This window comes from Trypanosoma rangeli (genome assembly GCF_003719475.1).
Source record: "Trypanosoma rangeli strain AM80 chromosome Unknown Tra_15.4_contig_00123, whole genome shotgun sequence".
In the NCBI taxonomy this organism is placed as follows: Eukaryota; Euglenozoa; class Kinetoplastea; order Trypanosomatida; family Trypanosomatidae; genus Trypanosoma; species Trypanosoma rangeli.
This window is the reverse complement of record NW_021705865.1, coordinates 1-23,059: the sequence shown is the minus strand read 5'-3', so window position 1 is coordinate 23,059 and position 23,059 is coordinate 1. Positions and strand designations below refer to the sequence as shown.

At 48.0% G+C, this 23,059-nt stretch overlaps 10 protein-coding genes across 10 annotated transcripts, besides 18 other annotated features; all 10 read right to left on the bottom strand.

The window, feature by feature from the left end:
* Positions 1 to 43: a microsatellite.
* A 1-nt stretch (position 44) lies between these two features.
* Positions 45 to 66: a microsatellite.
* Positions 67 to 458: 392 nt separating this feature from the next.
* Positions 459 to 486: a microsatellite.
* Positions 487 to 505: 19 nt separating this feature from the next.
* On the bottom strand, positions 506 to 1,420 carry TraAM80_04286 (uncharacterized protein; the record flags this gene model as incomplete). The annotated part of the gene is made up of 1 exon (XM_029381219.1): positions 506 to 1,420. The coding sequence occupies one exon, from the start codon at positions 1,418 to 1,420 to the stop codon at positions 506 to 508; it is 915 nt and encodes a 304-aa protein (XP_029238978.1).
* Positions 1,421 to 1,719: 299 nt separating this feature from the next.
* Positions 1,720 to 1,739: a microsatellite.
* A 168-nt stretch (positions 1,740 to 1,907) lies between these two features.
* Positions 1,908 to 1,936: a microsatellite.
* Positions 1,937 to 1,971: a microsatellite.
* Positions 1,972 to 2,161: 190 nt separating this feature from the next.
* TraAM80_04285 (adiponectin receptor protein 1) lies at positions 2,162 to 3,181 on the bottom strand (the record flags this gene model as incomplete). The annotated part of the gene is made up of 1 exon (XM_029381218.1): positions 2,162 to 3,181. The coding sequence occupies one exon, from the start codon at positions 3,179 to 3,181 to the stop codon at positions 2,162 to 2,164; it is 1,020 nt and encodes a 339-aa protein (XP_029238977.1).
* Positions 3,182 to 3,597: 416 nt separating this feature from the next.
* TraAM80_04284 (putative phosphorylated CTD-interacting factor 1-like) lies at positions 3,598 to 5,193 on the bottom strand (the record flags this gene model as incomplete). Its single annotated transcript, XM_029381217.1, has 1 exon — positions 3,598 to 5,193. The coding sequence occupies one exon, from the start codon at positions 5,191 to 5,193 to the stop codon at positions 3,598 to 3,600; it is 1,596 nt and encodes a 531-aa protein (XP_029238976.1).
* A 96-nt stretch (positions 5,194 to 5,289) lies between these two features.
* Positions 5,290 to 5,316: a microsatellite.
* A 410-nt stretch (positions 5,317 to 5,726) lies between these two features.
* On the bottom strand, positions 5,727 to 6,896 carry TraAM80_04283 (uncharacterized protein; the record flags this gene model as incomplete). The annotated part of the gene is made up of 1 exon (XM_029381216.1): positions 5,727 to 6,896. One exon carries the CDS (start codon positions 6,894 to 6,896, stop codon positions 5,727 to 5,729), a length of 1,170 nt encoding a protein of 389 aa, XP_029238975.1.
* Positions 6,897 to 7,206: 310 nt separating this feature from the next.
* TraAM80_04282 (uncharacterized protein) lies at positions 7,207 to 10,032 on the bottom strand (the record flags this gene model as incomplete). Its single annotated transcript, XM_029381215.1, has 1 exon — positions 7,207 to 10,032. One exon carries the CDS (start codon positions 10,030 to 10,032, stop codon positions 7,207 to 7,209), a length of 2,826 nt encoding a protein of 941 aa, XP_029238974.1.
* Positions 10,033 to 10,553: 521 nt separating this feature from the next.
* On the bottom strand, positions 10,554 to 11,225 carry TraAM80_04281 (uncharacterized protein; the record flags this gene model as incomplete). The annotated part of the gene is made up of 1 exon (XM_029381214.1): positions 10,554 to 11,225. One exon carries the CDS (start codon positions 11,223 to 11,225, stop codon positions 10,554 to 10,556), a length of 672 nt encoding a protein of 223 aa, XP_029238973.1.
* Positions 11,226 to 11,384: 159 nt separating this feature from the next.
* Positions 11,385 to 11,415: a microsatellite.
* A 419-nt stretch (positions 11,416 to 11,834) lies between these two features.
* TraAM80_04280 (uncharacterized protein) lies at positions 11,835 to 12,794 on the bottom strand (the record flags this gene model as incomplete). Its single annotated transcript, XM_029381213.1, has 1 exon — positions 11,835 to 12,794. The coding sequence occupies one exon, from the start codon at positions 12,792 to 12,794 to the stop codon at positions 11,835 to 11,837; it is 960 nt and encodes a 319-aa protein (XP_029238972.1).
* A 763-nt stretch (positions 12,795 to 13,557) lies between these two features.
* Positions 13,558 to 13,602: a sequence feature (A-rich).
* Positions 13,603 to 13,738: 136 nt separating this feature from the next.
* Positions 13,739 to 14,569, bottom strand: TraAM80_04279 (G-actin binding protein; the record flags this gene model as incomplete). Its single annotated transcript, XM_029381212.1, has 1 exon — positions 13,739 to 14,569. The coding sequence occupies one exon, from the start codon at positions 14,567 to 14,569 to the stop codon at positions 13,739 to 13,741; it is 831 nt and encodes a 276-aa protein (XP_029238971.1).
* Positions 14,570 to 14,673: 104 nt separating this feature from the next.
* Positions 14,674 to 14,749: a microsatellite.
* Positions 14,750 to 15,557: 808 nt separating this feature from the next.
* On the bottom strand, positions 15,558 to 16,619 carry TraAM80_04278 (uncharacterized protein; the record flags this gene model as incomplete). Its single annotated transcript, XM_029381211.1, has 1 exon — positions 15,558 to 16,619. One exon carries the CDS (start codon positions 16,617 to 16,619, stop codon positions 15,558 to 15,560), a length of 1,062 nt encoding a protein of 353 aa, XP_029238970.1.
* A 190-nt stretch (positions 16,620 to 16,809) lies between these two features.
* Positions 16,810 to 16,833: a microsatellite.
* A 425-nt stretch (positions 16,834 to 17,258) lies between these two features.
* TraAM80_04277 (putative beta-adaptin) lies at positions 17,259 to 19,583 on the bottom strand (the record flags this gene model as incomplete). Its single annotated transcript, XM_029381210.1, has 1 exon — positions 17,259 to 19,583. One exon carries the CDS (start codon positions 19,581 to 19,583, stop codon positions 17,259 to 17,261), a length of 2,325 nt encoding a protein of 774 aa, XP_029238969.1.
* A 125-nt stretch (positions 19,584 to 19,708) lies between these two features.
* Positions 19,709 to 19,741: a microsatellite.
* Positions 19,742 to 20,179: 438 nt separating this feature from the next.
* Positions 20,180 to 20,197: a microsatellite.
* Positions 20,198 to 20,533: 336 nt separating this feature from the next.
* Positions 20,534 to 20,558: a microsatellite.
* Positions 20,559 to 21,196: 638 nt separating this feature from the next.
* Positions 21,197 to 21,221: a microsatellite.
* Positions 21,222 to 22,016: 795 nt separating this feature from the next.
* Positions 22,017 to 22,049: a sequence feature (GA-rich).
* Positions 22,050 to 22,220: 171 nt separating this feature from the next.
* Positions 22,221 to 22,254: a microsatellite.
* A 348-nt stretch (positions 22,255 to 22,602) lies between these two features.
* Positions 22,603 to 22,643: a microsatellite.
* Positions 22,644 to 23,059: the final 416 nt, after the last annotated feature.

Sequence of the window (23,059 nt, the reverse complement as noted above, 5' to 3'; positions counted from 1 at the left end):
ATATAATATATATATATATATATATATATATATATATATATATCAAAAACCAAAAAAAAAAAAAAACGGCACAGCTAAAGCTGAGTGTGCGTCGCCTTCGTAAGGCCCACAAGAGGAAAAAACCGCCTCTTTTTTTCTTTTGTTTTCTTCCTTTTCGTGAGTGAGTGTGTAAATAAAACGTATGACGTTCCTTTGACTGCGTCCCCCCAATTAAACTGAAATCCTATGCTTGTTGCGTGCTTGCTGAACCCCTGGTGGCAGAAGAAAGAAGACAGGAAAAAAAAAAAGAGTAGCAAGACAGCAGCCACAGGAGAAAATGTGGAGAAACGGAAATGAGGTATCACGCCTTACCATTTCCACACATCACCCTGAGACAGTTATGAAAAAAAAAAAAAAATAGTCACGCCGTGTGCAACAGACAATCCCCCGCACCCAAATGGCAAGGAACAACCAAACTGAAAAAAGAAAAAGGAAACAAAAAAAAAAGCAAGGATGCAAATAACAATTAATTTACCTTCCCGTTTGTGTCTTCCGCAACTAGCATGGACCATTCACGTTCTAAAAGAGCCCCCGCCGCTCTTTCGTGGCGCTCCCATTTGGTCTTCTGCGCCGCCCGACGCCGTGCAGTGGCCTCATTTATCTCACGGTACCACGCGCAACGTGCCGCATGCCGTGCGCGAGACGCTTTCGGCGAAGGAAACCACCGTTGTGCAGAGAGCGTCTCCAGCAATGAGGACCGTAGCAGCCTGCATGTGGTGTACGCAGCAGAGTGGTAGACCTCAGTGACGTCAGATATAGCTGCAGAAAAAGCCTGTTCTTCATTTTGCCAATACTTCCGCAAGGCATTGCTACAGGACGAGACACCTGAAGCAGGGAGAAGAGGCGGCACCCCTTGTTCTTCTTGCTCGCTTGAATGCTCTGTTTTGAAGCCCTCTGCCATGTCCTGAGTAACATCGCAACCGGAACGCACAATAATTGACAGGGCGGCCAAGAGAAGCGCATTCAAGGCGCGTTCGCATCTCTGTGTGTCCATGCATTTTCGTACAAGCAAAGCACCGTTTGCGACACTGTTACGGAGACATTGCACTTTCTCATCAACAGCCTGTACACGCCAGGAGAATCGCAGGCATGCCTCAGTAACAGAGTGTTGTGATCTTGCCAGGGTATGCAGAACACCACCAAGTGCAGCCTGTATTGGCGGACCAAGCGTCATCGCTGCGTCATTTGCATCCCAAGAGGCAATTGAAGAAAGAGACGGAGGCGAGAGCGAGAAATAACCCATAATGGTGGTCTCCAACGTCTCAACAATGGCTGTTAAGAGTTGCAGCATGCGCTGCTGGTTCTGTCGTTGTTGCTCCCAACGCCGCAACTCAACTTCCACCCGGTGCATGGCCTCCTGCGGTGTTGTAGTCGAGGCCATAGATATATGTTTTCCCCGGGATAAAGCAAAACAAAATAATAATAATCCCCCCCCCTCCCTCTGTTAGCCCTTTTTGCCTTCAAAACAAGAAGGAAAAGAAAAAACAAGAACGTGTACCTCGTCGTATACGCACAGCTCCATATCGATCCCCGACCGGGCATATCACATCAATTGACGCACGCGGACGCGGATACAATAAACTGGCTGGTGTGCAACTTCGAGGCGGGGCATTTGTGAGTCAGCGCGCCGCAGAAATCCAACTGCACGAGTGCAACGTCGCCCAAGTCGGGAACGGAAGAAACAACAACGACAACAACAAAGACCCAGCAAGAAGAGGTTGTGTTAGTTTTTCTCCATCGTTATGTCTGGTCGCGGAACACACACCCAGACAAAAGTCCCTATAACGAGCAGATAAAACAGGAGGCGACCTGCACTTGCATTTTGCACCAAAACAGCCAAGCGGCAGAGAGCGGCTTCTAAAGTAATTTAATAATAATAATAATAATAATAATAATATATATATTTATATATATATAAATATAATTATTATAAGCTCCATTCGAGAATGCAAGAGAATTATCACTCACTCTCTCCCTTGTCTACTCGCTCGCCATGCTTTGTTGTGTGCAAGACGTCTCGAAAGCGACGGCAAGAGAAGAGAGACGATCGCTGCACCTCAACACGCACACTCATCCATGCATCCAACTTTGCGCCTAACCCCACACCACACTTACTCCATAGCTAGCAGCTCAGTTCCATTCGCCGAAAGTTGACGTACATGGAGGCACTGTTAAAGAAGTGTACGAACGCCGCCGCCAAAACAAGGACGTGCCATATCTGGTGACTTGAGAGATACAAATCAAACTTTCCAGGGAAAAAGAACTCGGGGATCCGAAAGGCGTACACAAAAACTCCCACTCCGTACAAGGTCATCATCAAAAGTAACCCCTTCACAAACGAGGATGAAATGGTTCCAGGGAGCAAAAAATAGATATGGGTGATGGGAAACAGCCCACTGCTCACCATGCAGACATAGAACAAGGTTCTGGAGTTTGCATACTGCTGCTGCGTCCACTGTCTGAAAAAGGGGCCCAACAAGCCAATAGCGCCCAAAGAAGAAATCATGCTCAAATACGCCCAGCGCCAAAGCGGTTCACACGCGAAAGAAAAGTAGCAGAAGGGAAGAAACGACCCAACCACAAGAAACGTGATACCAAAATAGTCTAACGCATGCACCCAGGAATATACAGTCGCGCTTTTGTGCGACAACAATGTGTGAAAAAGCGAACTGCACAGCATGCACATCAGGCAACCAAAAGAATAGGCTGCAAAGAGAAAGAGCGTCACTCCTTTTGATTCAGTGTGGGAAGCAACGAGTGCGTCTTCATTTTGTTGTTGGTGCGACGAGGGAATAAGAACAAGCACAAAGAACCAACCAATTACAAAAAGGAATACCACAAAACCAATAAGATGGGTCCAAATGTTGAATGTTTCGTTATGAAGGGCCAGAATACTGCGCGCACACATTCGTGCAGTGTATCCCACACGGTATCCCGTTAAAATGTATATGTTATCGGAAAGATGTTTCGGCGCCTGATCAATAGTGTACAAGGGAAGATCGGGATCGTCGTTGTAGGGTGCTATTTTCATGGCATCTGGCGAGCTGTCTTGTGGCCCCGATGATGTACTATTGTCGTCACCTTTATGGGTCTGTAGCTGTGCTGCAGCGTCACCACCACTGCCGTTCTTGGCCTGTGGCATTTATCACTGAAGAAAATGCGCAAGGATGATATCTAGCGTATGCGTTGTTGTTGTTGTATACGGCGCGTAGGCAGATGTGTGTATTACCGAAAAGAAGCAGCAGCGAGAAGATAGAAAAAAAAAAAAAGCAGAGACCGACTCTCACCATTGGAAGACGTATCCCACATTCCAAAGCCAAGCAAAAGAGCAGCAGGGGAACATGAGTCACACAGTATGCGGTAAGGCTTGTACCGCAAAACACCGCAAGTGAGAAATAAGGCATATCAACGTAACACTCATCGTAGTATTGGGGTGGGTAAAGATGAGGGTTCTAGCAAACGTGGTGACGCACTGACCATCGAAGATTCGTTAAGATGCGGAAAATAAAACACATAATATTGTTACTTATTCAACTTCCAACCGGCAAAGCGGAGGCATCACAATGCCACAGAAGCTGATAATGCCTCCCAAGCAGATCGCACCTTAGTTATCCCTTCACTGGCAGAAAGCATGGCTGCAGCAGCGTCGTTCTGCAGCACCAATAATCTTGTCGCACAGGACAAAACCACTAGTTCCTCCTCACTGGCACACGCATTATATGGGCGCTTTCGCTTCATCCGTTGTTCAACGTGACAAGCTCCATGAACGTACATGGACGTATGAGAAGGGACAACGCAACCACCACGGAAAAAACGGCTTTTTTCCGCGCTCTTGCGTACTGTAACGCCGTTGGCTTGCGCTGAGTCAGGCAATATAAAAACGAAGGACAGTGGCGTTGTTGCTGGCGTATCCTCCAGCCACCGCAGGGCCCGTTCCAAGCCGGCAGCAATAACTCCATGGTCAAAGGGTGGATTCGCCTCAAGTGATAGTGGATCTCCTTCCAGAGGCACCAACGGTGGGGAAGCAAAAAAGTTACCACAACAGCCAAAAAAAGCATCAGTGTCAGGAAACGCAGAAAAATATCGTGACAGCGTGCAATTCAACGGACTTGCAAAACATTCCACCGTCACGTGAAAGGCACTCACCAAAGCAGCAAAAACACTGGGGGGAACACCTGCGTGCCATCCAGATTCCAGCTGCCACTCCCCGCCACTCAGACCGGCATAGCGTAGTAGTACTAGAGCCAGGGAGAAACGAAAGTGGATATCCTCGGAGCACAAGGCTAGCCGCCGCAACCGAGCCACATGTTCCGCCTGAATCTCTAAAGTGGTGACCACATCATGCGAATCATGTCGCACCGTTTCCCTTGGGAACCTGGACTGAAACCACCCACTGTCAGTTTTGTCGCAGATGCGAATTTCAAGCTGCACTACGTCACAGTTTTCGAGCTGGGTAAGCGTGAGGCCCTTGAGCTCGATAGCCGACTCTTCGCGCTGCATGCGCGCCTTAAGCTCCGCCAATCGCCTGCGTTCTTCGTAAAATAAAATGAGTAGTCTGTCTGTCAGTGCCCAGGCCTTACGCCGCTTTTGGTTAAAGGAGGTGAGTAGCTTCGTGGGGGCACCGCACAGTTTTTCAAGAAACCAATTCCGTGCACTCCTCGAGGTACGCTGCGGCTGAATGCATTCAACTGCCGGCAATAGCTCGTCATGAAAGAGAGACGCCTCTTCGGCAAGCCTCAACTCATCTACAGAAACTTCATGTCTGGCGTTGGTACCATTATTGTCTCGTATTACTCCCAAGATGCGACCCTTAGTGAGTGCTACACCTTCAAGCGTGTATGCGGTAGACGATAAATTCGACGCCTCCGTTCCCACGCGGACTTTGGCCTGGCGATGTACATCCAGCACAGGATGCACCCAATGACGGGTGTCACGCCCCGTCACACACTGCACAGCTGCGGATTGCAGCCCCTCAAAAATAGCCACTGTCATTAGACCCTTGCCATCTTGTCGCTCGCCTGGAAGTTCACTTGCTGCGAGTGCCGCAAGAGTTTTTGCTAGGCGACACGCACTTGTGTAGCGAAGCAACTCCGTCAAAAGCCCTACCCTGAGCAGCGGCTCACCACAGACACAGACCTCTTCCACCGTGCCCATTTCGCTACGCCTCACTACTAAAAGAAAAAAGGCAAAAAAAAAATGATAATAACAAAATGGACTAGCCCCGACTGCCCTCCACCCTCCGAATCGCGTCAAACAGAGAAAAAACAAACAAGCAAAAGTCTTCCTCAACAATCTCTGGCGCACGCTCTCCCTCAAGCCATCGCCCTCGCAAAAAAAAAAAAAAACTATGAGGCCGCAATTCCCAACATATGCACTTTTAAAACATTCATCACGCTTACCGAGCAACACCGTGTTCGCAAGTTTAACTTTCTTTGCGATAGCTGCGTGCGTGGGAAATTTGCCGAACGACACACCGCCCGCAAGATTGCCCTTTACACAGATACGCAAACAAGTTTCTGTTCTCTTCACAAGTGGAATCCATTTGTATCTTCTTTGAAGAAACCTCAAAAAGAAAAAAAAATCCGGAATAATGGGAAGGAATGAAAAGTTGTTGGTAAACATTAAGCCTGCGGAAAGACACGCGGTCCATACTGGCAGCCAAATAGTGGGGAATTCTAACATTTGTGTTACAATGCGGAAAGTCTCCGTTGAAACTCGAGAATCTGTTCATGCAAAAGCAGCTCCTTGCATGCATAAAACGTTTCACCGTCTTTCCAGAACGCAGACATCGTCTTTAGTTGCGCATACTGCTCTTCCCTGCATTTGCTTGCGAGGACGCCAATGCCTGGCCGCAGTTTACCAGTCTCTTTTAATTCCTCCATGTAGCGCTGCACTATCGCACGCATATGCAGATCCACCTGGTGAAGCCAATCACTACGGGAAGCTTTCACCGACTCACACAGTTGCTGCTGGTTTTGCTGATGCATCCCTCTTTCTCGTTTCTTCACTTCATTTTCGAAAAGAGACGTACTTTGTTCCTCCAATGCTTTCATTACTTCCCGTGAAGTAAGTCGTTCCAACAGCCTTTGAGCTAGCACCTTCGGAGCCAAATCGCAGTTTGTTTTCGCATCCTCAAGTCGTATCACTGGCCACGGAGCAGTGGCTTGACGAGGCAACATCACCCAGTAATTATCGTCCAGCCGAGGTTTGAAAGAAACGTCAAGGCCGACATCAAAAGATTCACTCATACTTGTAATGACATGAGGAGGAACATATTGTGGGGTTTCGATACGGTGTTCATTGCGCTTGAGGCAAACCTCAAGCGGTGTATTAAGTCTAACCTCCACCATGTTTACAAAAACAATTTCGACAGGGAGGCGGCAGTCACCTTCACCCTTTGCCTCATTTGTTCCCCAATAATATTGAAGCTGCTCCTTGTCCAATTCTCTGCAAAGTTTCCAGTAAGATGCCTTCATGCTTCTATAAGGTAGGGTATCCACCAAGAAAACAAATCGTGTCGTGGATGCTTCTGTTTTCGACCCATTGCCCATCCTTTCCGTCTCAGCACTTAGCAAGCATTGGCGCAGTCGTTGTAACGTCGCCTCACGTACCTCATTGCAGGCTCTTTTCCATGCTTCTGGGGTGAAAGCCGTCCCATTCCTCTGCATCGCATTCTCCTCGTCATTCGAAGATATAAATGTATCTAATTCAAAGATCCCTTCAATCACTCCACAGGGCCTAGCCTCCGCACCTTCCCTCTCAGACCTCCTCGCTCCTGCAAGCTGCTCCATCGTCAAGCTCAACGTCGTTTTTCCAGCCCCTGGGAGCCCAGAAAGGAGGACGAGACATAGCTTCATCTGGAAACAAGTGTTTCACGCTGTGCAGTGCTCAGCTACACACATCCACGTCCTTTCCTTCTCCTCCACGGGCACCCCTTCACAAGACAATTATTCATAACACCAACAGAACACAGAAAAAAAAAAAGTGAATTGCCTACACAAAATGTTTTTTTCCTCTCTCATTCCCTCTACCATTCAAACGGAAAAAGAAGAAGAATTCCCTGCCGCGACCCGGGATCAAACCAGAGATCCTTCAAATCTTCAGTGTGACGCTTTTTCTTTATCTCTTGAGCGCCTTCCTTTATTTCCTCAGTTTTGACCGTTATCTTCAGTCATACAACACAGAACCACGCCGCAGCGCCTGTATTATCTTTTGCAAAAAAACTGACTGTGTCTTTTCTTCTTCTTCCGAAATTGGTGCGCCATCCCCATTTTCCTCCGCCTCTCCGCCCGTCGCCTCTAGAAAATCTGTGATGAGTGAGATGAGATAGGCCCGTGAGTCGGGGTCATCGATAAGCTCCGCGCAGGAGAACATGTCACCGATCCATTTAGGGGTCAAAATAGTCTCATCTTCTGTTTCTTGTCGAAGTGTCTTTCTGTGCTCCGTCAAGTGCCACGTCCCACGATTGTTACACGCCCGAACATTTCGAAGAGTGTGCTTCAAAGCTAGTTGTAGTGTCCCAAGTTCAAGTGACGTGGCTTGGCCCGTTAGGGCGGAAGGAAGATTGGACAACGTCCGCTGTGCATGGAACCACACACAGGGCGACAAGAAATCCTTATTCCTTTGCAAGACCCCACATGCAGTGGAGATGATGAGTTTGTTGCGCCGCAAATTTGCAAAAAAAACTCTCTTGTTTGTGAAGGCTGAAGCCATAAGCGGATGAAGCAACGGTAGGAGGCCATCCAAAAAATCCCGACTTAATCTCTCATCAACCTCTTGTACGACCATATCCTTTGTCATCTTGTCTTTTTGCCCATTCATTGTCAACTTCTCAGCAATCCAATACTTTTTTACAAACCGCAGCATCGACACCAGGTAGCGGTCAACAGGAGTTCGCGGAATCGGTAAGAGAGCTGCTCGCACCGCAACCAACCACATTACCTGCGCGCTCCGTCGCAAGTACTTCCAGTCTTTATACCCACAAGTTCCATTGGACTGCATCGGTGGCCCACGTGGGGCAACTTTTTCTGAGGCAACCAACGCTGTCATAGTTACTATTTGTTTCCCTAGCCGCCTCGCCTGCTTTAGAGTGGCAAAAGAGTGTGAAAGTTCGCGGTAAACAACGGCGCCCCGCTCGATTGTCAAGCTCCGTTGTTCCCAATTCATCTCTTGCATAATGGCGCCATCCGTGGTATGCCGCAGTGCCACAAGCGCCGCTGTTAACACCTCGCTGTCCGCCACATGAAAACGAACAGCGCGAAGTGTCAGGTCAAGGCAGTGCTGTGCTGTATGTGAGTTGATTTCCTGCAACTTGCTCGGCACCGATCGGAGTGCGGTAAGGGTGAGTTCACGCACCTTTGTGGTGTGCTGAGTAGTTGAGGTAAAATCAAACAGTTCCATCATCTGCAATAGCACAGCAATAAGAAAAGGCGTGGCCTTTAGTGAATCGTGGTGAAGCAGCTTCATGGCAATCGCGTGAAATAAATTCCTCAACGTGACATCTTCCTCTTCTTTTGATTCCTTCGCCTGGATGTCACGCAACTGTGCGGTGAAAGTAACGATGGCAGGAATGAGCGCCACTGCGCACTCTTCATCCGACAAGGGTCGTTCCAACATGTGTAGAAGCCGTTCAGCCAACAGTTGTGACACTGCGGCCAACATGTGTTTGTCGACAAAGTCCTTTCGTTGCAGAAACCGAACAAAATCCGCCGATTCTCGGATAAATTCGGAATCCATCGCGTCATTCACCGCAAAAGCCTCCCTCAGTCGTAGTAAAGTGTTTTCAAGCTCCTTTGGGGTTTCTAAAGGTGGGAAGAATCTAACAAACGACATGCGTGTCCACGCACTGTTGCGCGACGCAACCACCGCCGATGGTGACGAGGATGCATACGCTGCATCCAAAGCAGCCAAAATACGATTTCCTCCCAAAATCAGTTGCTCATGGAAATGAGTCTCACAACCACCACGAAGCGTGAGTGTTACGTCAACAAGCAGCAGCCGCAGCATTTTCTGCGACATTTCAGACAAGTCCTCAGGAGTTGTCACAATGTCAATCCATAGTTCCAGGGCATCGCGTTTTGCCGCACCCTTCAAAGCGCACAAAAAACCCGCCAGCGCAAACGAGAAACTAAGCCCATTGTGAAGTGTCCTACCGATTGGCTCATAGCGGCTTGCCTTCTGCCGCCACAGTTGCACCCCTAAGTCGTGGAGTCTCGTGTCACAGCAACCAATAAGATGTGCCATGAGAACCCAGTCATCTGACCGTGGTGACGCATCTTCTTTACGAAACGTAGGGAAAGATTGCACACATTGCACCACAGGCTCCACGATATGTGCAGAGAGTGGCATCGGGGTGGAGATCGTCTCCATGCCATTATCCCTCCAGCGGGCCGAGCGTGACGCCGTAGTATGGCGAAGCGTAGAAATGAGGAACAGTAGCTCTGGTTTCTCGAATCCAGTACTCTCTCTTTTATGCATTTCCTTCTGCGACAGAACTGCATCAGTGGTACCCTCACGTATGCCCTGCCCAAACCTTGGCATCCGGCGAACGACGCGCTCGAGAAGTTCTTCCACAAGGGCGTCTTCCTGCTCTAGTGCCGGCGAAGAATCCATTTGTGATGAGTCGCGTCGTTGACGCGATAGCTTTCGTGCCATTGTCAAGAGAAGAGGAGTAGGCAAGTCCTGATTGACGCTAACAGATCGAATAATCTGCCGTTGCACCTCCTCAAGCTCCCCGTCATCCACCATGCGATCAACAAAAAAAGACAAAAGTATTCGGGCGCTTAACTGGGCATCCTTCGCAAACAATGTAGTCGCATGCGGGCAGTGCAGCACAATCTGCATCATGTTCAGCTTATCCGTGCGGCTCCGCAGACTTAACGGAACACTGCATACAAAACGCATGATGGCGTTAGCATGCATCTGTAAGAAAGATGGTTGAGGGGCCTCAAAATGGCGAGTAATCACCTGCAAAAGTGTTGATACTGAAACCATTTGCTACACAAGCGCAATGCCCACCTCTGTGTGGAGCTCCTTGGCTGCAGAAATGCCCCTCTTCTCTCTATCTTATTGGTTGTTTGAAGAATCCAACACATTACGCGAGAGTAACAACAATAAAAAAAAACGCCAACAAACATCAAAGTTTACGGGGAAACAACAAGGTCGCATATGACGGGAACGGCTCTTTGCCGCCACCCTTCTCCCCCTGGAGTAGGCACAAATTTGGTGTGGCATGCAGCCGCCACCGCCACCGCCACAACATTGGTGAACAAGCACGTTTCCTGCATATAACAATAAGCAAAATAAATAAAAGAAATACAATGAGAAAACAAAATACACAACAGAAATGTTCCTACCTATGGTGAACAGTGAAAGACAACTATACATGACATTATCTTCCCAGAAAACCTTGAGTATCTTTATCTGGCATAAAATTGATGTCCTATAATCATTTTTTTTTTCTACCTTTTCTCTCTCTCTCTCTCGAACGAACGACGTAGGCAATTGACTTTTGACTAGACGATCTTCTTCTTCATAAAGTAGCGTTCAAGATACTTCTCTGCCCATACGTTCAGGCCAATAGAGAGAGCCACATTAAGAAGAAGCATCCCTACCGTGATGTGGTACGTCATCTGGGTGACATCATCAAACATGTGGAGACGATTCTCGCTCATGCGAACCTCGTCCAGAGTGACCTGCACACAAATGTCCAACATTCTCAAGCGGCTTCGATAGTCCTCAACTTCCACGGGCTTGTCAACCACGGGAACCCCCTCTATCGTGGTGGCTGGGTCTATGAGATCGTTCTCCCCCACAAAACGCATCTCAAACCGTAACGGCGGGTGACTCAGTGGGGTGCGCATGCAGACACGATAAGTACCTGTCTCTGTCACCTTGAAAAAAAGTGAGGAGGGAGTACCATAAGGATCGATACGTTCGTTCAGAACGCCCTGTTCCCCACTGGGGTTGTAAATGCGGGTGCGAATGTTAACACTGCGCGGGTCAAGTCCACGGTGGCGGAGGTCCACAATGGACGGATCATCCTCAGGGTCACGGTATCCCTCGTAGTTCAGGCATAATTCTTTCCCGGGGAGGAGCTTAATGTAAACCTCAGCTGCCACAGGCTGAATCGTTGCCAAGAGGATCAGCAGCAAGAAGAAGAAAACGTCACCGACACGACGTGGCATGGTAAGTTTCTGGAGACCGCTGAGAAGATGAAGGGGGAGGGGGTGGGGGGGAGGGAACGAGCTTCACGCTATAATAAACAACGAACAGAGAAATACACGCAGGCGCAACACTATGGTTCTTCGCCCTTTTATTTTGATCTTTCACTTTCTTCGTGTAACTGTTTATGTGTGTGTGTGTTTGTGTTTGTGTAAAAGAAAGAAGTAGTAAATGCATGTGGATTTTTATCCGCACATATCCATTTAAAGTGAGCACTAGTTGCGGCAAGGAGTGTGGAAGAGTTTGAAATGGCGGCATAATCGCACCCATCCATAGTATCTATATGTTGTATATAATAGTTCAACTTCGCCGCACGCAATATACTAGCACTGCAGTTCTGTTCCCGCCATTAATTTGTATTACTTTTCGTCACTGCATGTTTACAAAAGCACACATGTTTCCCTCTCTATCTCATTGGAAGGATGACAAAATACAGAGTCGTGTCTCTCTTCTCACTCTGCTTCGTTCTTATTCTTTTGCTTGCTTGCCACACCACTCTTTCCCTTCTTTCCGTTGCTTTGTTTTCCCACTCCCGTCGCCTCAAATCCATCGCACCCGTCCCCGGTCCGCCATCACCACCACTTTGACAACGCATTCGCCACGTAGCCCAACGTGGAGGTCCCTCGTTGCTCACGGTCCTGCTGACGCCTCACGCGACTGGACAGGCTGTCATCTTGACTGCCGCCGCCACGCAGCACCAACGCCGTCTCATAAAGGGTGTTAGTAAAGCTCTCCAGATACGAGGGCCGCTTCGGCGGGGTCTCTCCGTCGTAGTAGCTACGATTGTTACTTGTGCGATCGCCCTCATCCCCACCAAAAATGCCCCGGTTAACTATGTCATCCCGCACCACAACGGACTCAAAGCCTGCGTCTAACAGCGACTGCTGAACGGCTCGGGTTTCGCATGTCATAAACAGCTGCGCCTGTCCTTGTTCTAAGAAGATGGAGTACGACAACACTCCACGCGTGGACTGAAAAATGTCTTCAATGGTTGCGAGGTCATCCCCGTTTCGAGGGTCAAGGGCGGGTATATCGAGAATAACAGTGTGGATCGCGTCGGATCCAACGCCGTGCAAGACGCGAGCAGCTCGTTTTCGTCGTGCCAAAGAAAAGCTGGTATCCACCGTATTGTCCTCCATGCAATTGTTGCTGCCGCTACAACCCATGCTCTTCTCTTCAGGCACCTCTTTCTTTCTGGGGTCCTGGCCCAGAAGAACAGGCTCTAGGAGATCAAGAAGTTGGTTCGTCAGCTCGTAGAGCTCTGGATCATCGTACTCGGCGTCCTTGTGCACCCTAAAGACCTTCTGTACAAGTCCATCCTCCTCGGCGAGCAGCTCCACATTCTCAGGGTGCTCTGCTAAGAGATGCAAAGCTGCGAGGGAGTACTTTCGTGTTTCTCTATCTTTGCTCCCTAGAAAACGGACTAGCGCCGGAAGCGTGCTGCGGCGAGCAACCACCGGACGGTTATCGTAGTTTTTGCTCAATGCGTGAAATCGCTTCACAAGCGCAAGCTCCGTGTTTAGTGACGCCATGACCCGCTGTCCTTCTCCGCACCTTTGATGCCTGCAGCTTATACCTGAAACACGCGAGTACCTCGCCCCTGCACACTCCGTCCACACAATGCCAAGATGACCTCCTCCTCCTCTATATTTGTTCCTTGCGCACCGGCCCGCACACCCACTGAGACGGCAGTGTGGAATATGGAAAAGAACTAGTGCAAAGAGGGAGCAACAGAGACAACAGTAATAATAATAACAAAGTCACGCATTCTACATGAGGCGGACACTAGAGTCGAGCGAGCGATCGCGGTAAAAGGAGCAAACAAAAGGAAACAAAAAAAAAACGTGGAATGATAATGCGACGCCACGCGTGTGTCGTCTTGAACGTCATTCAGCGGTAGAAATAACAGCAAAAAGTAACTAAAATGGGATACGGACTTTTCAACACCATCGCAACAAAGAAAATTACAACACAATAGAAACCCACCCACAGAGAGAACAGTAAACAAGAAGTAAAACAAATATATGAGTCCTGGTAAGAGTGATACCACCGCAATGTTTGAAACAAAAAAAAAATGTGTTCTCTCTGTGTCATTGCTGCATCCATGCCCACGCCTCATACTCTTATATATCATTCGCCCCCCCCCCACTATGCGATATCAGCCACCCAAAACGCAAAAATGTAAGCAGACTCAGCCCACTATTGCGTAGAGATATATATATATATAATGGGTCTGCGTGAGAGAGAGTAAGAGCGCAAACAAATATGTGTGCTTGTATCTGGTTAAATTCGGGATCTTTTTTCTTTTTTTTATGTTCTTCAATGTTCTTTCTTATTCCTCCCTCCATCCCCCCTTTTTTTTTCCGTTCTTCCTGTCTTCTTCCCATTTATTCATCCCTTATTTCGTTGCGCGAGCTCATGCGACGCGCCTCTGCACGTATATTCAATACGCTGCCTGCAAGTCGCGGAGGACGTATTAGGTGATTTCGCTGGGTTTGGTCTCAATCTTGAATCCACCCCTTTTATCACGCACAATTTTGGAGACGAACTGCTCTGGCAGCGGCCGCTCAATGATGTCGGTGGCGTCTTCCTCCGAGGGAAAGTTGAGATTGACTGCGGAGCTGCAGGCAGTAAAGATATCCGTGTTAAGCGCCTCATCCTTGTCCATAAGGTACAGGTTTACCGACGTGCTCTTCTCCACGGAGGCGGTTGGGACGGCACGATGCACCTTCACGTCGATGTCTCCCGACTTCAGAACCTCCAGCGAGGACACCACACTGTCCATCACAACCTGCACCTTGTTGCAGGACACGACAGAGACAGAATTGACCTTGCCTTTGATTTCAACCATGAGATATTCAGAGTTGAAAATCTGTACGGCTTGCCGCATGCTTACCTTGTCAAGTGTTACCTTTTTCTGTACAGTAGGTGTTCCCCTGTGGTACTTCACCACCCAGCGCTTATCGCCCTCAAGATGCAACACAGGCTCCTCTGCGGCAACAGCGGCCGCAGTTCTACCCTGCTGTTGACGCCTTGCATCTGCCTCGGCCTTCTTCTTCTCGAGACCAGAGAAGTCTACCGCGCCGTGCTGGACGTTCTGTTTGTACGCCTTTTCGTGATCTTCTACGTGACGCAGTTGTGCTGTAATGTTGTCACCACCAGTGCAAATCTCTGCAAAGAGAGCGGATGTCGCCCCGCCAACAGTCGCGGAGTGTCCATTCGTCGCATCCCTCGCCGGTGATGCTGGTGGTGGTGGTGGTGGTGGTGGTGGTGGCGGAGATGCCTTCTGAAGAAGAGGTGGCGGCATCTTTCTTACGTAGCGCGACTTTTCAACAACGAGTTCGCTTGTCTGGTGGATACTCCCACAACACGTAGGTATGGGCCAGTGCAACAGAGGCCCAGAGGAGGGAAACAAATACACATACATACACAAATAGAAAATGGAAACAAATAATCCAAATATATATACATATATGTTATTTATATAAAAAAAAATGATCACAAAGAAGGCCACAGAAGGAACAAAAACGTACAAGAAAGAAAAGAAGCGATGGGCACAAGTAAAAGAAACCAGCACATTCAAAGGCATTCAAAACAAAACAAAAATCACGAGGCACCACACGGCAAAGTCTATAGTTCTGCTGCTGCTGGCAGGGTTGTAGAGGCGCACATAACTCGAGGGAGGACCGTGCGTAAGGTGGAAACGCCATTCCCACCAATAAAAGTGGCCAATAAAAAATGCAGGAAAAAAAAGGGGGGGTGGGGGGAAACAACCATCCTCTTGCGTACGTATGCGTTCTCACGTCTCGTTCAAGCAGGTATCGACACGGGCATTAAGCCAAAGCGCCAATAAAAACAAAAAAAAGTGTTTTTTTTTGTTGTTTCTCCTATTCATACCGTTTTCGCCTCGGTCCATGCACTTGTCAAATTCCAACAGCAACCGACCATAAGCCTTCCACATTCCCACCCCTGCTAAAGAGAAAACGCAAAAAAAAAGGGAAACAAGTGTTGTGAAGTTTCACGCCAACTCTTCACCGTCCCTTCTGTATAATTCGTGTTCTAGGCTTATTTTTTTTTATAAAAAATTAACTTTTGTCTTGTGTCATGTGAGAGCTCGCAATGGAACGACAACGATAGGAACCATTACGACAAGAAGGGCAGGTATACAGAGAATGCCTGAGGATGCGTGATTTACCTCAAACCACATTTTACTATACTCCCCCCCCCCCACCCCACACACACACGAGCATTTAAATACACAAATACGCATACAACAGATAACCTGAGATGCTGATTTACTCCAGAAGTTCGTTGATGAGAGAGCGCCAGCGTCCCAGGGTTTCAACAAACGCTGGCATGATTTCTCTTAGGGCCAAAGAGGAGCAATAACGCAACGGAATGGTGGTTGACAGTATCACGATGCCATTTTGCAATGACATGCCGATGCCGCCACCGCATACTTCACGTCCAAGTAAAGAACCCTCCAAAAGAAGTTCATACATTTTGACACGCACCGCAGTATCCTCGGGTAACTGTGTCAGTAGCGTAGAGTACACATAAAGACGCTCGGTTGCGGGGTCAAAGGTAACCAACACCGTGTGACGTTCATCCGTTCCAATGACACAGGTGAGATTCATATCAAATTGCAAGGGAACCCCCAAGTCCTCACCGAGTTGCTGTAAATTAGACCTTGCAGTTCGCAAAATATCTACAGAAACAGGCTCCGGTCGCACACTGGTGGCGCTACTCTTCTGACGTTCCCGCAACTCTGAAACCTCCTGACGCAGACGCTGAACTTCTTCACGCAACCGCAATTTTTCTACATCCGGCACCATGTCAAGAGCAGTACCTGTGTTATTACCATGATTCTTACTATTATTGTTACTGCTAGAGACGGCAGCAGATGCAGCATTGGTTTGAGAAAAAACTTCTGGAATGCCACCTGGGTCTATGTGACTTGTCGCAGCCGTTGCTAATACACGCGAGGAGGCCGTCTGCGAATGGCATTCTCGGATCTCTGCACTTATCGCAGAGGGGGCACTGCTAGCGGTTTCTCCTCCCATGAAGTGTGGAGGAACATCGCTTGCTCTTTCGCTCCGCACACCACCCATCATTGCACAACGATGCGGAGATACTAACTGCAATATGACATTGTTGCGCAGCCCAAAATCATTTCCCACTGCATCGTCCTCCAGCGCCACGCCGTCATGGAGGAGCAACTGCCCATCCGGCACACCGTATGATTTGAGGTAGCGTCGTATCTTTCCCACGCTCAGCTTTCCTAAATCTCCACGAATCACCATTTTAAATTTGCGTCCATCCGCACTTTGAACAAAGAAGGCCTGTTTGTCTTCCATTTCCCCCACAAGGAGCTCTGCAAGGAACGAACGTGTAATTTCTATTTATGACTGTTTAAGTGTGGGTGTCTCTCTAACGCCGGGCAACGGTCGCCCAAACGCAAACAATTTATTATCTTACTTTGAGCCCTTCTCTGTATTGGTCCCCTTCCCGCCCTCCTTTTGGTTGATTTTTAATCTCTGCAAACGCAAAACAAAAAATAAAATAAAAAAATGAAGGTGACAGCCTCGCGTTCGCTCCCTTCCCTAGCGGCGCGAGGCAGCGAAATAGCCACACACACACACACGCAACCATCTGTTTCTCTTTCTCTCTCTCACTCATTTTCACCTTCTCTTTACCGCAGAAGAGGAGTCGCACTGCCGATGAAAAGGCTTCTCTCGTACCATCTTGCTTCCTTCGAGAAGGATCGTTTGCGGAAGAAAAGTAGCCAATGATGTACTCACAGCCCAAGGACGATAACAAAAACAACAAAAAAAAAGGCGGAGACGGAAAAACATTTCGCTGCTGCAACACACTCTGCAGTATCCAAAGACAGCTGTCATCTCAACATCCTGCAAACACACACACAAATTCATTCGCTCGCCTTTTTTTTTCTCTTGCTTATGTTGGCAATTCCTCCACAACTTCCCCTCGCCCTCTCAGAACTGTTCTATCACTCTCTGAAGAAGCTGCATAAACTGCGGCATATGGGGATTATCGGATTTAACTGTAACACTCACAGCACCGGAGCTGTGCAAAAAGAGTTCAAGGAGGAAGTGAGTAGCGTCATTTCCCTCCTCCTGCGCGTACAGGTAGTACTTATGCGCATTCCCCTGGTCGCCAGAGGCCAACGTAATGATGCCACACTCCTCCAGACCCTTCTCAAAAGTCTCCTTCTCTGGCGTTTGCTGAAGCTGCAGCTGCAGCGTGCACATCTCTGCCTCACCCAGCGCACCCCAACGGCATTGAAACTCTTGTGGCTCGATATGCGGATCCTCCGACAGCTCAAAGACATTTTCCAAAAGACCAAAAGACGCGCTCTGCCACTCAGCTGTATTTCCCGTCTTCTCCTGTGGGTTACCGCTGACAAACGCCGCCGTCATCGACGTTTCACTCGCTACTTGTTCTTCCTCGTTCTGCGCTGCGTCGTCGTCGTAGTCGTCATCAACTTCAGCGTCGCTTTCCGTAGTGGGCGGCTTTATAAAAGTGTCACTCGGCTGCTGATACACAACCGAAAGGGTGTCAAACTCCTCAAGAAGTTTGTCGCGCAGGACCGCGTTCTGCTCCTCTACAAAAAATTTGATCTCCGCCTTTGGACCGGCAATTATTTTGTTTGCTACCGCCAGGTTCTGCCGCAGCAGTCGATGGTAAAGCAACGCCTGGTCGTGTACATCCGCGTGAGAGAAATCATTGATGAGCAATTTGAACATTGTTCCAAGTACCGGCTGCATCTCAGGAGGTCGCTTGAAGAATAGCGTCACAGCGGAAGTGAGAAACTGCAGGCGAAATGTCGGCGTTTCGGCAAGTAAATGCTCATTACACATTCCTTCAATAATGTACGGGGCATCCTCAATGTGTTCACCGAGTTCGCCAAGCACCCACACAAGCGCCACCCGACTCTCTTCATCAGCAAAGTTCATCTCGTGATAGACCCGCACAAGTGCGTCAAGAAACGGACGCACAACGGCGATGTCGCGATATTTGCGCAGGTAGTCTTTCATCACAGCAAGACTCTTCCCACGAGTTTGATCAGATTCCATCTCAAGAAAGAGTAGAAAGTGTTGCAACACCTTTTGTGCAGTACACGGCAGACGCAACGCCACCTGTCCCATTGCCCCAATAGCCGCACACCTCACAGCCTTGTCGCGTTCTAGCGCGTAAGCCGCAAACTCCTCAATGATGTCTGTAGATGATGCTTCCGTTGCCAGCATAGACAATATGTCAATCTTCACTGCCTTTATATAGGTGGGGTCCGTGTACAGACAATAAAAGGCCTTGTATAGATCCTGAAACACACGTGGTTCACGCTGCAAGAGTAGTTTAATGTGGCACAGTACAACGTAGCAAATCTCCGGGTTGGAGCCAGATGACACGAGAGAAAGCAGAGGAAGCTTGAGTCGGTTGAAGACTTGACGGTACACCGCAGGGTAATTCTGAGTCAGGTGGAAAAACACTTTACAGACGCTAAGAATCAAATCGCTGTTGTGGCTCTGCAGCCGTTCCTCGAGAAGGTTCATAATATCAAACATCTCCTCCTCGCTTCCAGGAGTGTAGCGGAGTACAAGGTTGATGATCTGCGCCTGGTGCCATTCTGGAACACTGCGCAACTTGTTCAAAAAGTGATATAAGATGGGCTTTGTGACGTCAAAGAGGCCCTCCGCACCCCCGCGTGCCTCTACGTCCCGCGAAACCTCCACAAGAACGGCAAGGGCGTTGCACGACACTAGCGGATCGCTGTCGCGTAGCATCCCAAGCATGCGGTCAAAAAAACGTTGCGTGTGAAACTCAACAGGGGAGATGCGAAACACCCTCAATGCGCAAAGACAAGCCGTTTTACGCACATGAGGCGAGACGTCCGAGAAGCCCTTCTTTACGACGGGGATCAAAAAAACAAATAGCTTTGGTAGACGCAACGATGCCAGCGAACGCAGGGCGAGACCGCGCACTAACGGACTCTCATCCCCACACTCTTTTGTCAGGGTGTTAATACTTAGCAGTGCCAGCTCCGCGTTGTTCTCTGAGCGACTGATGAGATAAAAGTAAATAAGTTTTTTGCTAACAATGTCCGTCGTACAGCACGCCAGTATCATCTCAGTAAAGAGACACGACGTATCTACGCCCATTGTCATGAGAGCAATTACTTTTCGAAGAAGATTACGCCGGCGAAGAGGATCCTTCTCAAGCTGTGAATCCCGCAAATTTAACCGCAGCTCGTTCATCTCCCCCCGCATCTCCATCGGCAAGTTTGATGCTATCGCAGCCATCGCTCCGGCGCAAAACAATATTACACGGGGACCTCAAAACGAGATGTAATCGTGTGTCTGTGTTGTGACGCCACAAGACACCGGACGGCTCACCTGCTGAGGCCGCGATGGCGAGCAGCAAAGAAAAAAACAACAACAACAGGAAAACAACAGCAACATAGAAAGCAAACAAACAAGCACACAGACTTCCAGTAACGCGACGGAGAGTCACCCACAATGCACTGCAACTTCAACGTCAGACAAGTAGTGATGTATGCTCACAGAGAGGCGCTGGGGATGAAGACGGCCCAACACCCAAGCTTCGTGAGAACACATGTACGCCGGGGAATCAAGTGAGATACACCGCTGACTCTTTTCCTTCATTTACCGCCTCTTTCTTTACCCTTTTTATCTTCATATTGTTTTTCATCTTCTGCGTTTCTCGAATTATTCTGCACTTTTTTTTTTTGAACGACAGCCATGCGCCGGAATAAAAAGAGCAACAAAGAAAGCATCACTCACAGCAGAGAAAAGCAACAACTACGACCAAAGCAATCTCGAAAATGGGGAGTTATGGTACAAATAAGCACGTTGTCTCGAGAATCCCAACCTTATTTTGTGTGTGTGTGTGTGTGCATGTTCGTTCTGTGCTGAAGTCCCATTGTCTCTTCCACCCCCAACCACGGCAGCACCACGTGCAAGAAAACGTGAAGCAGGCAATGATGACACACGGGGGAAACAAAAAAAAAACACAACCCGAGAGAAATCAAGCTCCTTCACTGGCATTATTGTGATACGCGCCGCAACATATGTACAAACAATATATTAATAAACATTAGATACATCTACCTATATGTACTGGGTTTATTCAATCATTCATGTTCATTGAAGAAGAGACCCTCTAGCCTATGTTAGATGCGTTGACTACCGCACAACCTACACCGCCTTTTAGTCGGCGAAGGACATAAATGCACACACACACACACACACACACACGTAGATAACTGTGTGTGCGTGTGAACGTGTCTTTTTTGTTTCTCCTTCTTGCACCCTCGGCAGCCTCTCGTCCCGGGCACTACTGGCCCATAGTCGTCAATTCACTCATATTCAGAGAGTCGCACAAGCCACTCACTCTCAGTACCTCACTCAAGTTTGCCAAGCAACCCCCTCTCCAAAACGAAACATCAATAACAAAAACACATACAACAAACAAAGCATCATTCTTGTGAGCAAATATAATATAATCAATGAACTGAAAAGTCTCGCGGTTTCTTTCACGTTGGTGTAGTTGTAATGTGTGTGCTTAGGTGCGCAGAAACACATACGCACACACACAAAATTGGAAAGAGGGGGAAGAGGGGGAAGAACAAGCCCAACGCTTCTTTGTGGGAAACACACACAACAATAAGTGGGAAAACTCAAAAAAAAAAACGCTCAAAACCAAATAAAACAAAAATAAAACAAAAATACACTAAAAGAAAAAACAACAAAAAAACCATTAACGACAAATGAGTCGTGTACAGAAGGGACGCCGCCACCCACTTTTCACTGCTCTCTCGTTTTCAAATTCCCCAACAAGTTAGTCCATGCGCTAACCGTCAGGCACAACTTCGTTTGGGAAAATAATAAAGCAAAAATAAACAAAAACAAACAAACAAAAGACCCAATTAGTATAAAGCAACTATTTTCATTTATTTTCTATTGTTTTTGTTTTGCTGTCCTTTCCAGCCTCAACACCATTTGTTGCTGTTGTTTCATCTCCAACCTCTTCCTTCTCCGTCTCTGCCTGTATGGGCCTGCTACGTACACCTTACGGAGTAGAAGGGAGGGGGGGGGGGGCTGTATCCACCCTTATTGTATCCCCGCACTCCACATATCCAGGAGCACGCACGCGGTAGCAGGAAAATACACACAAATGCGAACAGGCTCACACACCATACACACAAAAAAGAAAGGCAAATGACAAAAAAGAGGTAGACGGAAACGCAACAAAAACTTTTAAAAAGCTCTTCGTCCTTCTTCATTGCAAGTATAATTCACTACGTGCTTCACAGAGGCAGCTGTCTCATTTTCTCCCGAACCGGCTGCCGTTCACGGAACCGTGCGAAACAATTTCCGCTTTACCCCGACCTGTCAGAAATAGGAAGCAAACGCGGAGCAACCAACAACCACAAAAATTGTGCTGGCGGATGTCTTTCGCAGCAATAAACAAAACCGTCACAGCAAAAAGAGTATCTTAGCAAAAGCTCTGGAAAAATGGATGTGAAAAATAATAAATAAATAAAAAACGGGAGAATGGAGCACGCCAAAGTCGCGATGATTAGAGACATCACTGCACTTAGGCAAAATGCAAGTGTTTTTCACCCTCATCAGTGGCGAGGCATAGCTGTAGCTTCCCTTGCCCCGTCCCCCCCTCCCCCACACCTTGTAGTAGTATTGTTTTTTTTTCACTTACTTTCTTCTCACTCCGACTCTCTCTCTCTCTCTAAGTGTGCCTCGCTTGTACCGACTAGTTAACGATGATATGGATGTACGGCCGTGAGCGCATGCAAAGGCAAGAATAGCAAATAGGGCAGTCACATAGAGAGGCACGTGAATGATGCAAGCCAGCAAAAAAAAAAAGGAATGACATCTCAAAACAGCAGGACCATCCCCAACAAGAAAAAAAGACAAGAAAGAAAAGCAAAAAAAAAAGGCATGAAAATGTTAATGTAAATTGATACCCGCAATATCGGACTGTTACTCGTTCTTTCCACATTTTTTTTATGCGGCTACAAGAAGAACAGGCAATATCTCCCGACCCCCCCCCCTTGGGTTTCAGATAAATACCTTCTGTTGATGATGTTAGTTTGATTATCGCCTTTTCCCGCCCTTCGGTAGCTGCTACCGTTGGGCAAAACATAAATGTCCGCAATGCGTGCGTACAGAAACACACCTCTTCTGTTTATTCTACTTCTTATCCACTAACCCATATATGCACGAATATATCATGCATGCATATGCATTTCTTTCTTTCCCTTTGAGACGACACTTACTTTTCTATATATATATATATATATATATATATATATATACATATATGGTCCTTTCGTGCGTGGGTGTTCTTCGCACAGGCACAGCTGTTGGTATTCCTTTTATTTTTCACTTTCTCCAAGTGACAACTCAACGCTTCTTCCCTTCACCTCTTTGGCTTTTTTTTGATTTTTGCTACTACCCCGCGCAACCTCAATTGATTACTCACGTTCTTGCGTTTTTTTTTCACGCCCCGGGTGAGGGTTAACGCAGCGATGCAAAGCGTCCGCCGGAGAGATTTGGCGGCTCAGTACCGCCCATCTTCTGAAAGGCGTTGCAATACTTGAGTTTACTATTATTGTTATTGCTGTGAGGTCCCCTGCGCCTCCCGCCAGAGTTGTTGCTGCTCTCGCCGCCACTGATAAACCGCCATCTGCGTCCAACGCGCTTTTGCTTGAAGCCACCCTCAGATTGGCCGCTGCCTC